General features: G+C 42.7%; 2 protein-coding genes across 4 annotated transcripts in view; one reads left to right on the plus strand and one right to left on the minus strand.

Annotated features, from left to right (window-relative positions):
* The window catches only part of Kif20a (kinesin family member 20A), a 464,558-nt gene that overhangs the window by 150,570 nt on the left and 296,544 nt on the right, over nucleotides 1-17,444 (minus strand). The gene's annotated exons all lie outside the window — the stretch shown is intronic.
* Fam13b (family with sequence similarity 13 member B) overlaps nucleotides 746-17,444 on the plus strand; it is a 58,712-nt gene continuing 42,013 nt past the window's right edge. For 2 of the 3 annotated variants that reach the window (XM_075969022.1, XM_075969023.1), the window contains exons 1-5: nucleotides 7,943-8,078; nucleotides 9,495-9,685; nucleotides 10,099-10,311; nucleotides 13,772-13,949; nucleotides 14,258-14,399. In XM_075969022.1, the coding sequence (XP_075825137.1) occupies nucleotides 9,529-9,685; nucleotides 10,099-10,311; nucleotides 13,772-13,949; nucleotides 14,258-14,399 (690 nt within the window). In that variant the 5' untranslated portion in view covers nucleotides 7,943-8,078; nucleotides 9,495-9,528. Of the gene's footprint in view, nucleotides 1,048-7,911; nucleotides 8,079-9,494; nucleotides 9,686-10,098; nucleotides 10,312-13,771; nucleotides 13,950-14,257; nucleotides 14,400-17,444 lie in introns of those variants that run through there. The other variant, XM_075969021.1, reaches the window with a different exon arrangement.

Consider the following 17,444-nt stretch of genomic DNA (forward strand, 5'->3'; position numbering starts at 1 on the left):
CTCCTGCCTCAGCTTCCAGAGTGCTAAGATTAGAGAAGGATGCCACCACACCCCCGCAGTGGTTTATATTTTAGAGACAACTATAGCTCACCTTGCCAAAAACTGCGTTTTTCTCAACATAAGTCCTCAAAGGCCTTAACAGAAGAGACGACCTAGTCACATTAAGGGTGTGAGGGCGCTGCAAGGTTGGTTTATGTGGCCACACAAGGAAGGTCATAATCCTGGGATCATAGCTTCTGTCTTCCTGCCTTGTAGCTCTGATTTAGCATCTTAAGTTCTCTGTGAGTAAGTAGCCTATTAATTTCCATATTCCGATCCCTCCGGGCACCGCGCTCAGAAATCTCTCCGGAGTCTAGGTCAGGTACTTAGGTAGAGCGGGGTAGGGGTGTTATGGGGCGAGGCAGAGCCCCAGAAATCCCTCATCCGACCCAAATCGCAAGTAAAAGGCAACACTTGGGTCTGACAGGCAGCTTCCTGTGACGGTTTCTGCATCCTCACCGTAAGGGTTTCTAGAACCTTCTACGGGACGCGGGACACAGGCGCCCTTTTCCTTCTATGCCTCCTTAATCCTCTCCTTCCCAACGTTCCCGAGTCGACGACCCCCGGCCCTGGCTCGCGCCTGGCACCGGACCAAGGAACCCACAAGTGGGCGGGCCAGAGCCGCCGCAGTCCAGAGCCGAATCCGGGTTGACCAGGGCGCCGCGAGCTCGCCCCGCCTCCCGCGTCACTTCCGGCCCGGCCGCTCGCCCTCCGCCCTGCTCCCCTCCCGCTCGCCGTTAGGGAGGCTCCGCGCCTCAGCCACCACCGCCTCCGCTGCTCCCGCCCCCTTCTCCGCGTCTGCCGCCGCCGCTGCCCGGGGTCTCCGGGGGTCGCTACCGGGCTGGCCCTGCGCCACAGCCGTCGCTTCAGCCTCGCGCCGGAGGCCGCCTCGGGAGGAGACCCGCCGGCCGCCGTGTCACTTCGGGCCTCCGTTCTCGCCTTGTCGACGTCGCCAAGGGTTCTGGAGAAGCGGCCGAGGCCGGGGAACGGGGCTTCGCGGTTCCAACGGTGGGTAAACGGGCGGGTGCCCGGCATTGCGCATGCGCCACTGTCTGCCGCGGCGGCCCTTCCCCCCCCACCCCCACCCCGTCCGAGGCCGCCCCGCAGCCCCGGGTCCCACCCGCGGTGGCCGCTGGGCGCTGCGGGTCGGGGTCTGGGAGGTCGAGGCACAGCCCCGGTGGACATTCAGTCGAGGGGGCTCCTTTTCCGCTGGGAAGGGGAGGAAGAGGCGGTGGCCCTGGCTGTCGGGGGGTGTGGCAGCCTTGGCTTTGCAGCCGCTGCAGTGCGTGCAAGCGGGCGTGCGCCTCAGCTCCCGGCCTCGCCTGCCCCCCGCTTCTGCGCCACCTCTGCGCCCACTTCCTCCAAGCTGGGCAGAGGAGTTGCTGCGGGGGTGGGGTGGGGAAAGTGGTTTATTCCGGGCTCGACTGCGCCCCTTCTTAAGGTCACCTGAGATGAGTGGTTGCTGACTTCCTTAAGTCGCGCAGAGACCATAGCCAAAATTGGGCTGTTGGTGCCCTGGGACCTCATTTAGAACGCCCTGCGCCAGAGCCAGGCTCCAGGGGTCCCTGCGCAGGGCGTCGAGTTTCAGACGGGGCGCCTGGCTAGATAAGCTTCTAGGAAGTGGAATCCGTTGGCACACTCGCCTAGTGGGAATTGTTAAACTCTCTTTGTTTGTAATCAATTAAACCCAAACTGACTTAGAAGAACTGTTGCATAATTTCATCCGGTTTCTTCTTCGGCTAGGAGGAAGCCAAACTGAAAAGGGCCGCCACAGTTACAGAATATTTGCCTTTTAACAGTAGGTAGCGGTGGCTTGGAAGTGTGTAGGAGATATTAAAAGGATAGTTTTGAATATTAACTTTCTGTGTTCGGGTTAGTGTGAAGGTGTGCCTCCAGCCCCCGCCCCATCACCCCACCCCTACCCCCACCCCCTTTGTAACCTCAAAGTACTGTTTGACCTGGGTTTTCACAAGTACTGTGCGCTTAGTAAATACTTGTTCTGGTCATTACTTGTTTGCCTTTTAGGTACCTTCTCTTTCCCCTTTTTTTTTTAAAAGATTTTTATTTATTATATGTATGTATATATACACACACACACACACACACACACACGGTATTATATATACATACAGGGTTTTTCCTGCATGTATCCTGCAGTACAGAAGAGGACACCAGATCTTATTACAGATGGTTGTGAGCCACCATGTGGTTGCTGGGAATTGAACTCAGGACCTCTGGAAGAGCAGCCAGTGCTCTTTACCTCTGAGCCATCTCTCCAGCCCCCTCTTTTCCTTTTAAAGTAGGGTATTTTCTCCAGTTTTACAGTTAGGTGTCACAGCACAGCTGAAGGCCTAGCCGTGTGTAGAAGGGCCCATCCCAGTGGCATTATTCTTCGTTGGGTAAAGTAGTTTCATTGTAGTATTTTTTTTTTAATTAAAATGTTTTAGGATAGAAAATAGCTGAATTAAGCCGAGTGGTGGTGGCGCACGCCTTTAAGCCCAGCACTTGGGAGGCAGAGGCAGGTGGATCTCTGTAAGTTCGAGGCCATCCTGGTCTACAAGAGCTAGTTCCAGGACAGGCTCTGAAGCTACGGAGAGACCCTGTCTCCAAAAACCAAAAAAAAAAAAAAAAGAAAGAAAAAGAAAGAAAGAAAAAATAAAAGAAAATGGCTGAATTAAATAGTGATTTACCAGTATTTCATCATCAGTAAACTGACAGTTCTCTTTTAAGACAGGTGTCAGGTAGCCCCGACTGACCTCACCTCCTTCTCTATCTAGCTGAGGAAGAATAACTCTGCCCCCCTGCCCCCCTGCCCCTTCCCAAGGGCTGGGATCAGAAGCACACACCACCATGCTAGGCTTCAGATTCTTTTTTTTTTTTTTTTTTTTTTCGAGACAGGGTTTCTCTGGCTTTGGAGCCTGTCCTGGAACTAGCTCTTGTAAACCAGGCTGGTCTCGAACTCACAGAGATCCGCCTGCCTCTGCCTCCTGAGTGCTGGGATTAAAGGCGTGCGCCACCACCGCCAGGCTAGGCTTCAGATTCTTAAACAAAAAAAAGTTTGTTATGCAGTGTTCTTGTATCCTGGCACATACTGCAGGTCAGAGGACAACTTTCAGTTCTGTCTCTTTATCCGGTGGGTGGGTTCTGGAATGAAACCAGGTCATCTGATTGCTGGCGAGTGCCTTTCCCCTTAAGTCTTCTCGTCAATCTTCAAACTATTTTTGAAAGCATTATAGTAAATATATACCTAAAACTCATCATTGCACAGTTGACATACAATTTTATTTTTGATATGACCTTTGTGTATGCCTAGATGGTGTCACTCAAAAAATCTTACTGAAGCTTCCTGAATGTTGGGATTACATTTCAGGTGGGCACCACTACATCCAGCTGTAACAAGTGTTTTTTTCCTTCTTCATAGAACCACCAGGTTCTACCTATAGCATGTGCACATATCCCCTCCCCCCAACTACAAAAAAAAAGTGTGTGCACGCTATTTACGCTATTTACGCTATTTACAGGGCTTCTGACAGTTGAATCTAGGTGTTCTCCCTGACCTTGAACTTCTGATCCTCCTACCTTCACCTCTGTTGCGATTACCAGGTTGTGTCACCTGTTGCTGTGGTGTTGGAGGCTGAGGAGGGCTTTGTGCATGTGAGGCAAGCACTCTATCTACGGGGTCACATCTTCAGCCTCGTTTCCCTAAAGGCTGGTAGTAGGCAACTGAACAATTTTTTTTTTAAACTTAAGTGTAAGAGTAGGCTTACGTGCATGGTGTGTGTAGTGGAGACCAGGTCCCTGGAACTAGAGTTCCAGGTGATTGTAGACGGCCTGCGTGGGTCCTCTGGAGTAGCAGTGAGTGCTCCTAACTGCTGAGCTCTCTCAAGCGCTCATTCCATCTGTTTGTAGGTTCTGGGATTTGAACTCAGGTTGCGAGGCTTGTGGGGCAGGGAGCACCTTCCCCTGCTGGGCTGTCTCTGAGCCATCTCGCTGGCCCAAGGATAGCTTTTCTAAGCTTAGAAAAGAGAGTCCTAGATAGAGCTCTCTTGCTGGGGTGAAAACACCGTCACGCACAGTTTAGGCAAGGAAGGGTTTATTTCACCTTACTGGTCAGTCAGTCTTTCACTGAGGGAAGCCAGGGCAGGAACTTGAGGTGGCACTGAAGCAGAGGCCATAGGGAGTGCTGCTTCCTGCCAGCGCATGGCTTACTCAGCCTGCTGTCTTACACGACCCAGGGCTATCTGTTGGAACAGCATCTAGCACAACATCAGTCCTTAATCAAGAAGATGCTCCACAGACCTGCCCACGAGCCAGTCTGATAAAGGCATTTTCTCAGTTGAAGTTTCATCTTCCAGATGACCCTAGCCTATGTCGAGGTGACAGAGCTAAACAACTAGCACACTTCCATTTGCATATTTTGGGAGAAGTGTTTATTGCAAACCCATACCTATTTTTTGTTTTATATTTTTGGTTTTTTGAGACAGGGTTTCTCTGTGTAGCTTTGGACCCTGTTCTAGAATCCATACTTTTTTTTTCATGTTGAGTTATAGGTGAAGTTAGTCTTTATTTTCTGCATGAGTTAAATCTTATTTGAAAATCTAATATTTCTGAACATGAATGAATTACTGTAATTTTATATAATACTCTGTTTTACAGATAAGCAGCAAAGAAGCTGATTTTATATCCAAAAAAGGTTCTCAGCCTAAATTTAGTTCTCAACTAGGCACATCAGTACCAAGAATGTGTTTCTGTCGCATCAGTATTAAAAAGGCATATCTGATTACACACTTTTATTTCTAGTACTTTGGAGGCAGAGGCAAGCGTATCTCTCTGGGAGTTTCTAGGCCAGTCTTGTCTATGTATTATTAAGTTCCAGGCCATCCAGTACTACATAGTGAGTCACTCAAAAATAAAACAATAGATAAAATCTCCCCATTAAATGAAGACCCTATTCTAATCAATGAACAAGTGTTTTTCAGAGACCATTTCTTTATTAATAAAGTATTTTTGTAGCATGCTAAGAACGTGGGAGGAGTTACTAATGTAGAAGAAGGAAGGATGGAATGTTTAGATGAACCCATGTGAGTGAATTGGGACTTTTCCAAGAGAGAACAGTAAGTTCATTTATGAGTAGCTGATTTTTAACTAGAAATGGGAACAGTGAAGGGTGTGGAACAGAGTGTAATGTATGCCACGTTAATACAACAATCCATGATCTCGGGAAATGGAAGCAGCAGTTTTAGTGATATCTATAATTGTTAGCTAGAAAGGACATCCACTTAAGAGCTAGCTGCAGCTTGTAGTCACAAGCTCAGGACTTGACCAGTCTTTAGCTGAGCATTTTCTTCTTTTCCTCCTTATCTCACAGGATAGTTGGAGGATTCCAATGGGTAGTGAACTGGAAAGTACTGGAAATGACAGCATCAGTTCAAACAATTGGATTCTAGTTGGTCAGTTTAAAAGTGTGGAAACAAAAATGAGATAGTCTTTGTTGTTGATTTGCTCAAAGCTCACAAAACAAGTAAGGATAGTCCTGACCATTCTTTGTTTGTGGAGTTTAGGTTTGGACCTGTGGTCTTATGCATATCAGGTTGGTGCTCCTTTTGCATATGTGCCAATTTTGTGTGTGTACATGTGCACCTACTTATGTGTACCTGTGGGTGTAGATGCTAGTGTACCTGTGTGAGTTTTCGATTGAAGGCCAGAGACAACTTGGGGCGTTGTTCCTCAGGGGCCATCCACTTTGTTTTTTGAGACAGTCTTTCGCCAGGAGCTGGGGCTTGCAGATTATACTAGACTAGCTAGCTGGTCTGCCATTGAGCCCCCGGGATCTGCCTGGCTCTGCCTCCCCAGCACTGTGGTGACATGCCTGGCTTTTTCTATGGGTGCTGGGGATGGAACTTGGGTCTTCATTCTTGTGGGGAGAGCACTTAACTCTCCAGATCCCACTCCTCTTTTTATTTTCAGAGGAACTTTTTGCAAATTGTGTAAAATGAGATGAGGAAAGTTTTCCTCTCTGGGAACCCATTTGTCTACAGTAAGTTAGAGAATTCCTCTAATACCCTTTTCTGATTAAAAACAAGTAAATTGTAGTTTTATATTAAAGAACAATAAAAATGATAAACTATTCTATTCAGTCATGGTTTCACATGCCTGTAATCCCAGGATGTGGGAGGCTGAAGCAGAAGGATCTTGAATTTGAGGTCTTGATTATATAGCATGACCCTGTCTCTAGAAAGAAAAAAAATAGTTTGGAGAAGATGATTCAGTGATAAAGAGCACTTGCTGCTCTGCAGAGCACATAGATTTGGTTCTCAGCATTCACATTGGGCTCAAACTGTGTCTAAATCGACTCCAGGGGATTGATCCAACACCTTCTTTGGGCTTCTGTGTGTGCGCGCGCATAGATAATCTTAAAAACAATAAGGGGCTGGAGAAGTTAAGAGCCCTGGCTGCTTTTCCAGGGGTCCTGAATTCAATTTCCAGCAACCACATGGTGGCTCACAATGTCTGTAATGAGATCTGGTGCCCTATTCTGGTGTGCAGGGTTATGTGCAGACAGCACTGTATTCATAATAAATAATAAATCTTTTAAAAATATTAAGATAAGGTTATCCTCTATTTTTTTTTTGTTTTTGTTTTTTTTTGTTTGTTTGTTTTTCGAGTCAGGGTTTCTCTGTGGTTTTGGAGCCTGTCCTGGAACTAGCTCTTGTAGACCAGGCTGGTCTCGACCTCACAGAGATCCACCTGCCTCTGCCTCCCGAGTGCTGGGATTAAAGGCGTGCGCCACCACCGCCCGGCTAAGGTTATCTTCTTAAAGTCCTGTTCCTCTTAGGCCTTGGTTGTGGTCTACCCTGAAATTAGATGTCAGTATTGTAGGTCACTTATCTCAAAAGTAAGGTCTGACATTTGGACAGGCAAAGTAATTCCTTAAAGTACATGTCTATAGTATGGAGTTGACTTCCTTCTGTAGAGCATGCTGCATTTAAACGCACAGAGATCTGCCTGCCTCTGCCTCCTGAGTGCTAGGATGAAAAGCATGTGACTGCACACTCAGCTTTATTACAATTTTCATTTCATTCTCTCTGTGTCTCTCCCTCTGTGTGTCTGACTTGTCCACCCACATGTGTATGAGGAGGACATTAGGGGAAAACTTTGAGGAGTTGGGTCTCTCCTAAGGCTTGAGTTGAGGTCATTAGGCGTGGCAGCAAGTTCTCACCCTGAGTGTCATGACTCTTTGGAGGTGGATATCCTGCACATGAGATATTTATATTGTGATTCATAAGGTAGCAAAATTAGTTATGATGTCACAATGAAATAATTTCATGGTTCCAACCAATTAGGAAGATTGAGAATCACTGTTCTAGCTCCTTAAGTTCCTTAATGTGTTACGTCTGTGTATGTTAGCGGTTAGTGTATTGTTCATTACTCTGCTTTAGAAATGCCGGGTGACATGTGCTTATAACTCCCCTCCCAGAACTGTGGGCAGTGGAAACAGTTAAGAAATTTTGTGTGTTTGAATGATTAGATTTTACTGGGAGGCTGAGGCAGAATAATTTCTGAACTTGGGGTTAGCCAGGTCTACAGAGTGAGACCCTGGGTTTTTTGTGGTGGTGGTGGTTGTTGTTTTTGTCTTAAGATTTTTTTTTTTTTAGTACCTAACTAGGAATAGTTGCTAGATCCTGTAACCCCAGCATTCTGTGGTGGAGACAGGTGGATCCAGGGAGCTTATTGACTGGTCAGCCTACCTGAACTGAAAGCTTCAGGTTCAGTGAAGAAATTGTATCAAAAAATAAAATGGGGAGTGATTGAAGACTCTAGACAAACACGCATAAGGATGAGAATTGAAACAGTTGTTTTCTTCTCTTGTAGATTAACTGCTGAAGTACTGATCGAGTTCTGCGTTTCTTCAATGAGGAACTACAGGCTGATCTTCTGCCATAATCTCAAACAACCATAAATGACAGAAGGATGCTTGCTCAGTGAGGGTAGCTGGTGCAGAAGCCGTTTTTTAAACTTAGGTGTTTAAGTACTCAAAGGTAAGCTTTCTCAGTGGTAATTTTCTATAAGTATGCAAATCAATAATTCTTGTGGTTAGCTGCTGTTTGATTAACTTTGAGATTTTTATTTAATTAGCTGGCACCAAGTGCATCAAAGAGTAGATGTTGCTTGTGTAAGACTATGTAAATTTATTGTTATCTTCTTGTTCCTAAGTTCATTTCTACATTCCTAAAAACTGGTTGGATTGTTTCTTGTTATGCTCTGGTGCCCTGGATCTAGCTAATACAGCTGATTCAGTGTTACTGTTTGAAACTCATAAATCTTGGGATTCACCTTTTATCTGGCATATCAGTACTTGAAAAAGTGTTTCTTTTTAAAAGATTTATTTATTGTGTATACAGTGTTCTGTCTGCATGTGCATCTGCAGGCCAGAAGAATGCGCCAGATCTTACTACAGATGGTTGTGAGCCACCATGTGGGTGCTGGGAATTGAACTCAGGACCTCTGGAAGAGCAGCCAGTGTTCTTAACTGCTGAGCCATCTCTCCAGCTCCCTAGTTTTTCTTTCTTTTAAGATAAATCTTTTCTCCTTTTGTTTAGTGAATGGATTTTTATTGAGATCAGTTAGTTATTTGGACTACTTGTTACCTAATGCTTCAGATACTAGAGACTCACTTGAGGCATTGTCTCCTGGCTTTACTGGTCTCCCTCCTACAAGGAGACAATCATTTCTTCTGAACTAGCTTGGGGGTCTGGAATTTTTTTCCTCACTAAAAGTGGAAGCTTAGAACTAAACGTTTTTCCTTTCTGGAAAAAAAAAAATGAGTTACAGCTGCTCTTATAGAAAGAAATGATTATTCTTGTTCTTATCAGGCCTCAGTTTATAAAGTGATTGATAGCTAGACATGCTGTATATGGTTGTATCCTAGCAGTTAGGAGGCTGAGGTAGAAGGATTTTGAGTTTAAGGGCAACCAGACCTATACACTGAGACCATGTCTCAAAAAGGCCCATTAGTTTACAAAAAGTGATTCTTTTTCTGATTACCCACTTTGTGAATTGAGGGTTCAGAAATGGATTAGGTTTGACGTCTTCCTACAACTGCAATATTACTACACTTTCAGAGTGAAAGTCGTCTTGGGGCAAATTTGGCCCTTAATTATCTTGGGATATTAATGTTACTTTCCAGAAACTTTGGATGATCTTTGACACTGTTAAAGTGTTCAGATAACACAGAGCATTCAGACCAGATTCTATAGTAGAGGAAAACTTTTGCAATTACACTGAAGTTTGTTTGTAGACTGTATCATGGGCCTGACAAACAGAACATATTTAAATAGTGCACATTCAGGTGTAAAAGCATTTTTCTTTAATGTATTTACTCAAATAGTGCCGCCTTAATTATTATAGTCCTTTTTTTCCTTTTTCTATTTTCTTTTTTGTCTTTCATTTGGCAGAAAAGACAGCTTTGATCTCTGGCTGCAAAAAGATATGAGGAAGAGCTCCTCCCCTTCCTTGAGTAACTGCAACTCCGATCTTGCTAACAAAATATTTGGAATTCCACTGGATGAGCTGCAGCAGGGAGGACATCCAGACAATGAGGTTCCGTTCATAGTCCGCCACGTTGTGGACTATATTGAGGAACATGGTATACATTTCCTTACTTTGAGGGCTAGCTTTTGTTGTAATAAACACAACTATCCCTTTTTGGTTTTGATTTAGTTTTTTCTTAGTATGGATAATGCAAAGCATGAAGAACAGTATAAACTGTAAGGCTGTAGTATATTTTCCTTAAATTGATTTACCTAGAAATGGCAGCTGCCCAGCTGAGAACATTTTTAGTTGGGGTAATAGAAACTTTTTAAATGGTTATAAGGGTGGGATGAAGTAGACTATCCCTCGGAGATAGCGTGTTGCTAGATGACCAGTTTGCCTTTTTAGCCAAGTCTGGGGAGCCAGGAAAGCCTTTCCAAAAGCTTAAGAATTTTAAGTTGAGAATGAATGAATATATGTGGCCAGGCAGTTAAGGTGCAGCTTAATTCTTACCTTGAACCAACATAGGAGGTCTGGAGCAACAAGGGCTGTTTCAAGTCAATGGGAACGCTGAGACAGTGGAGTGGCTTCGACAGAGATACGACAGTGGAGAAGAGGTGGATTTGGTTAAGGAAGCGGACGTCCCCTCAGCCATTAGTCTCCTTAGGTTTTTCCTGCAGGAGCTCCCTGAGCCCGTCATTCCTGGCAGCTTGCATAGTCACTTGGTGCAGCTTTCTCAAGGTAACAGTTGGTTCTTATTTCAGTTATTTATTATTAGTTTAGAGTCCTTTTAGAAATTTGATATGTGGTCAGTTAGTATAGAATTTCAGAGATTTTTTATTTTCTCCATTGCTCTTTGAGTCTTATGTGGTATAGTAAAGGCAATGACAGATTCTTAGGTCTTTGTAGTTGTTTACAATTTTTAAATAAGTATTTTTGTGTATATGATGTGTATGTATTTGTGTATGAGAATGTGCATGTACTACTACTGTGTGTGGACATCAGAGGACAGCCTTGAGTCCTGTTCCTCACCTTCCTACTTTTACATGGATTCTGGAGACCCAAACACTCAAGGCATCAGGTGTGTGGCAAGTGTTTTATCACAGAACCATCTCTTTAAAAAATTATCATTTATTTTGTTGTGTGTATGGATGTGCACGCTACAGTATGCCTGTGTAAGTTAAAGGACAACTTGCCAGACTTGATTCTCTATCATGTAGGTTCTGGGTTTTAAGCTCAGGCTGTCTTGCTGCTCTCCCTTCCCTGATTTTTTTTAGATTTGATGTTATTGAGCCAAAGACACAAAAAGGTATTCTCTTGGGAAGGTATCTAGATCATTGGACACAAATTCTATTTATTGTAGATAAATATGCTACTACGTATCATTCAGGTAATGCAATTGTTTATTGAATGCTTGCTATATGCTAGGGCACTGCTGTATATTTTGGGAACACCAGCACTGATCAAAGGTCGTTAAGAATCTTTTCCCTCTTGGACTAAAGTGAGAGAAAGAGTGTGTGCGCATGAGCTTGCATGAACGCTAGTGCCAGAACATGGGCGTTCTCTCCTTCCACCATGTGGATCTTGGGAGTTGAACTCAGGTTGTCAGACTTTGTGGCAAGAGTCTTTACATGCTGAGCTAGCCCTCTGGTCTGAGCTAAAGTTTTAAAGGTGATATTTAGAGGAATAGATGATAAATACAAAATAAATATGTGGGTGTGATGTGAAGATAAATTGGAGATGTTAGGTATAATTAGTGTTAATTGGATTTTGCTCGCAATTGTTATAAGCAATTCCCCCCCAAAAAACTATTTATTTACTTATTTATTTTTGAGAGACAGGGTTTCTCTGTGTAGCCCTGACTGTTCAGAAATTCACTCTGTAGACCACGCTGTCCTGAACTCGCAGAGGTCTGCCTACTTTTGCCCATGTGCCACCACTGCCTTGCAAGATTTATTATTTTATTTTTTTAATTATTTATTTTTATATGCATTGGTGTTTTGCCTGCATGTATGTCTGTGAGGGTGTCAGATCCTCTGGAACCAGAGCTACAGTTTTAAACCACCACGTGGGTCTTGGGGATTGAACCTGGGTCCTCTGGAAGAGCAGCTAGGACTCTTACCCACTGAGCCATCTCTCCAGCTCCAAGATTTATAGTTTTGAAAATTATGTATATACGCGTGTCTGTGGATATATGCGAGTGCAGAATCCTGCAGAATCCCAAGAGAGTGTTGGATCCTCAGGAGCTAGGGAACTAAGACTCCCTACAAGAGCAACACACGTGCCATACCGTTAGTCCATTTCTCTCTCTCTCTCTCTCTCTCTCTCTCTCTCTCTCAGCTCTTCACAGAAGTTACCAAATACTTACTGATTTCTCTTGGCTATGTGCTTTTAAAATGTTTTTGTTCTTGGTGTGGCAGGGTCTCTAGTTTGACTGTCCTGAAGCTCACTATATAGTAGACCAGGCTGTCCTCCAATTCACAAAGCTCTTCCTGCTTCTGCCTCTGGAGTGCTGGAATTAAAGTGAGCACCACCATAGCTGGCTCTTAATAGATTCTTATAATTGTTTCCACCAGTTATAGGAATGATGTTTTAAAAAACACTAAAATTATAAAACTATTAAATATAACATAAGAATAATAAAATCATGTGGTGGTTTATGCCTCTAATCCCGGGCATGTTCCATTCAGTTATGACTTCAGAGTACTGGTGTATTTGAATGGACAGTTACTAATATCACAAAGTATAGGAAAGTTGTTGCATTTAAAAATCTTATGTAAATCATGTGACTTTCCCCCTCCTGATAGACTTTGTGTATGTGTGAATACATGTGTATGGAGGCAAGAGATTGATGTCAATTGTTGTCTTCAATCATTCTCTACCTCATTTTTTGAGACAGGGTCTCTCATTGTGTTTGGAGCTCTGGCCAGCAAGCTCCAGGGTCCTCTGGTCTCTTATCTTCCTGGTCCCGGGATTACAGGGGTGTATTACTGCATTTGGCTTCTTTTTTTGTTTTGTTTTGTTTTGTTTTGTTTTTTCGAGACAGGGTTTCTCTGTAGCTTTGGTGTCTGTCCTGGAACTAGCTCTTGTAGACCAGGCTGGCCTCGAACTCCCAGAGATCCGCTTGCCTCTGCCTCCCGAGTGCTGGGATTAAAGGCGTGCGCCACCACTGCCCGGCTGCATTTGGCTTCTTAAGGGGATATTGGAGACCTGAACTCAGGTACTTAGTCTTGTGCAGTAAGTTCTACTGATTTAAGTGGTCTCTCCTGACCCTGATAAACATTTTAGACCTCTGTTATCTTCCAGAAACGGCCAGTATTATCATGACAGTAGATAACCTTTTACCATTTTTTTCTGTAAGTTAATTTTAAAAACCAGAAAAATTAAAAAAAATGAAAGTAATAAATTACTTCATTTTTAAATATATCTGAGTTCTCCAAAATTAGACCATAATCCATTAATGGGGTTTCTCAAGGCCCCATTTCTGTTAGTAAAAACTCACTGACAAAACAAACACAAGGCCTAGCTTCTGTAATCACATTCACTTGGTAAAAAATGAAACCAGAGCCAGGTGTGGGTGGTTTGTGCCTGTAACCCCAGCACCAAGGCAGGAGGATTGCCAGATTTGAGGTCAGCCTGGGTCAATCAGTCTAGGCTACCAAGTGAGGCTGTCTCAAAAACAAAAAAAAATTTTGAGGAGAAACCCAAGTGAGAAAAAGAAACCTTCCTTTCAATTTAGTTGGATCGTACTGTGTAGGTTGATTGGTTCTTTTCCGAATCCTTTCACCCTGTTCATTTCTTATTTTCTTCCCTGTTCGCATAGGAGATTGTCATTGATCCTTACTTGCTTGTTGATGGCAGGTCAGTGTATTGTGACTTCTTAGAGTTGGCATTAAATGGAAACAGTAGTAATCATGCAGGAGACAGTATGATGAGAAAAGTTAGAGGCCTGTGAGTACTAGGTGAGGAAAACATCCTACAGTAATTGGGGCTGAATCCTTCTCCGCCTCCCCCTTTCAAACTCTTCTTTCACTTAATAAGTGAAATGCAAAGCCCTGAGGCGTTGGCCTCTCCGGAGGAAGTGAAGAGGATTTGAATTATATTAAAAAAAAAATGACGTGGGTGGAGTAATGTGAACCTGGCAAAATATCTGAGCTTGACTTTTTACTTCATTAAGAAAACCTGTCATTATGTTTTATAGATTATAATAATGAAGATGAATTTGGAAGAAAGTTGAGGTTCCTCTTGCAACAGCTTCCACCTGTTAATTACAGTTTGTTAAAGTTTCTGTGTAGGTTTTTAGCCAATGTAGCATCACATCATGAAGAAATTTGGTCTGCAAATTCTTTGGCTGCTGTTTTTGGTCCAGATGTCTTTCAGTAAGTTATTTCACAACTTTGTTTAATTTAAAAAAATTTGGATTTGTGAAATGGGATCACTATATCGTTTCCCAAGAATCATAGGATGCTTGGTGAACCATTATTAGTATTATTTTTATAGTCTATCTGATTAATTCTCACAACATTACTGTGTTCAGGGTACATTAGGTGGGTCTTACAGATGGGAAAACTGAGGTACGGAATGATGACATAAATTGCTCAGTTTCATAAAGTGACTCATTGGTTCTTTTCTCATTTTACCTGTAATTAATTTAAGAACTCAGCTCAATTTAAGCTTTTATTCTCAGCATTTACACGGATGTGGAAGATATGAAAGAACAAGAAATTGTGAGCAGGATAATGGCGGGACTTCTGGAAAATTATTATGAGTTTTTTGAGAATGAAGAGGAAGATTTTTCATCAAATGATCTGAGTTCAATTACTGAGCAGGTGAGCATACTTAACATTCGATTTCTTAGAAAATATTTGTAAGAGTGCGCTCTTATAGTGACTTGACAGAAACATAATTTACCTGCTAAACTGGAGGTGGTTCTTGTGTTATCTCTGTGATGAATGAGCAGCACATCCCTGTAGCTGTGATTGGATTCTATACCCTTATCCCTACTTCCTGACCCTAGTTTAAGGTACTAAGCCAAAAACATGTATTATTTATTTGTAGTTCTGAGCATTGGACCTCAGTCTTTGTGCATGCTAGGTAAGCATTCTATTACTGAGATAAATGTTCAACTAGGAAAATGGCAGAGTGCATAGTAGAAATTCCTTTGACTTCACTCTCCAGCCTCATTATTCACTTAGAAATTGTGCGGTGGTGGCGCACACCTTTAATCCCAGCACTCGGGAGGCAGAGGCAGGAGGATATCTGTGAGTTTGAGGCCAGCCTGGTCTACAAGAGCTAGTTCCAGGACAGGCTCCAAAGCTACAGAGAAACCCTGTCTCAAAAAAACAAAGAAACAAAAAAGAAATTGTTGACAGCTTGACCTAGTATTTATAGACTTCTCAAATTTGCAGTGTATGCCTTGATTATACTTTATATTGTCGTATACTTTTGTGGTTTTCTGTCCTATAATTTCCTTATATGTACTGAACTTTATGTCTACATGTCACTACTTTTATATTTTTTCAAACATTAGAAAAATTGGCTTTAAAATATATCGCATTTTACATTACATAGGATGATACTTAAATTAAGCAAGACTGAAGAGATATGTTGAATTCTGTTGGGTTTGCCCATAGATAGAAAAGGTATTAGTATATTGATCAAAATATCTCCAAGAAGTAGGGTAGTGAGGTGTTTTACACGTTGCTAATTACTGGGATTTCTTTTCCTTCCTCTCTCCCTCCCCCCCTTCCTTCTTTCCTTCCTAAGATTTATTTATTATGTATGCAATGTTCTGTCTGCATGTACATCTGCCGGCCAGAAGAGGGTACAGGATCTCATTACATGGTTGTGAGCCACCATGTGGTCGCTGATAATTGAACTCGACCTCTGGAAGAGCAGCCAGTGCTCTTAACCCCTGAGCCATCTCTCCAACTCCAGATCTCTTTTCTTTTAAAAAAATATTTAATTTTATGTTGTATGTATGGGTATATGTCATTATACCGTGTGCATGCTTAGTGATTTCAGAGGTCAGAAGAGGGCATTAGATTGCCTGAAACTGGAGTTACATATGCTTGTGAACCACCAGGTGGCTGCTGGGTCCTGCAAGAGCAGCCAGTGCTCTTAACTACTGAGCCTTTTCTCCAGCCCCTGGGATCGAGTTTCTTACCCATCAAAAAAAAAAAATAAATAAACTTCTTGATTAGAGTGAAGTAACAGAAGTACAGACTTGTGAAGCTTGTTTTTCTTTAAGCAATTTGGTAAATTCAGTTTGATTTGTTAGTAGAATTGATGAGGTATTTGAGTGCAAGTAAAATAGCCTCAAACTCAGCAGAGCTGTGTTTAAATTACTTTAATACTTAAGTCTGATTTATATGCTTAAGGATACTAGCAAGTATGGCTGTCGGGCAGTTCTTTGCTTTTTATTTTAATTTTGATAATTGAAGGAAGCCAAGTTTATTCAACACTGTTTTGGAGTGTCACCCCATTAACTAGTATTTAGTTGTTAAACTCTTCTGAAGGTAGTCAATGTCTTATGCGGGGTATGTGTTGAAACAGTGAGTAGGGAATGCTTGAGAAATAACTTGACAGAAGTCAAGTGGACTTTGATTGGGCTCTTCAGATGAATGAAAAGTCCAGTAGGGAGGCTTGAAGTGACAATTGTGTTTGTCCATTCGAGAAGGCAGCTAGCAGTGTTCTCCAGTCTGGAGGCTGGAGAGTGGGCATTTCACAGTCAACGAAAGAAGAGATGTAAGTATGGGTGAAGGTTTCTGTAAGTGAAGTTAAGGCAGCTATATAGTTCAAAGCTACAAGTTCAAAATAACTATGAATAAACAAGAATTGTTGAGCAGAAGATCAAGTGGACAAAGGAAAGATGAAGAATTTTTGAAGATTAATGTGGAGTGAAAGGACTTTTTACTCTGCCCTTTATGACCTCTCTGATATAAATAATTGAGTTAGTTATTACTGGAGAAGTTCCCAATGATTGTGCTAGGAATTGGAATTAAGGAGAAGAAAATCCTAAGGCTATATTTTCAGTTGTGATTATACTAGTGTTGATGAAAATATTGGAGATTGCTGGTTATGGAAGGTTTATTGACTTGAATATGATACATTTAGTATAAAGTAGCATAAGGCTTTCATAGTTCCCAAGAGCTATTGTCTATAGAAGTGATTTTTTTTTTTGTAAAAATTCTTGTTTTTTAAATTTGTGTGTGTGATGTCTATATGTGTGTGCAGGCTAGAGGACAACGTTGGGTGTCTTCCCTGTTGCTCTTTACGTTAGTCACCTAATGAGGCAGGGGGGTCTCACTGAATCAGGTGCTCAGTGACTGGTTCTGCTAGCTGGCAATATGTGCTGGGGATCTTCCTGACACCCTCTCCCCAGTGCTAGACTTACAGATGTGCATCACCATGTCCGGCTTCTATGGGATCTGTGAGTCCAGATTGAGGTCCTAATGCTTATGTGGCATGCCATTTGAGCCACCTCCTAAAATTATTTCATTTTAGCATGTTTTTTAGTATGTTTGTTGTGCATATGTGTTTGTATGTATGTGGACACACTTGTGCAGAGGTGCACACATGTGTATCTTTTGTATGTGGAGGCTAGAGGTTGACATTGGTGCTGTCCTTGAATACCTTCCTCTTTGAATATTGTGGTAGGGTCTCTCACTTATCCCCAGAACTTACCGGCTTGGGCTAGTCTATAGTCTAGCGAGCTAATAGCTTTGGGAATCCGGTCTCTGCTTCTTGAGCACTGGGATGACAGGCAGACCACCATTCTACCTGGCTTTGCACTTGGGCTGTGGGAATCTGAACTCTAATCCTCATGCTTGTGTTGTAAGCACTCTATCCTCTGAGGCATCTCCAGAGTGATT

The sequence above is a fragment of the Microtus pennsylvanicus genome, chromosome 4 (assembly GCF_037038515.1).
Source record: "Microtus pennsylvanicus isolate mMicPen1 chromosome 4, mMicPen1.hap1, whole genome shotgun sequence".
NCBI classification, from domain to species: domain Eukaryota; kingdom Metazoa; phylum Chordata; class Mammalia; order Rodentia; family Cricetidae; genus Microtus; species Microtus pennsylvanicus.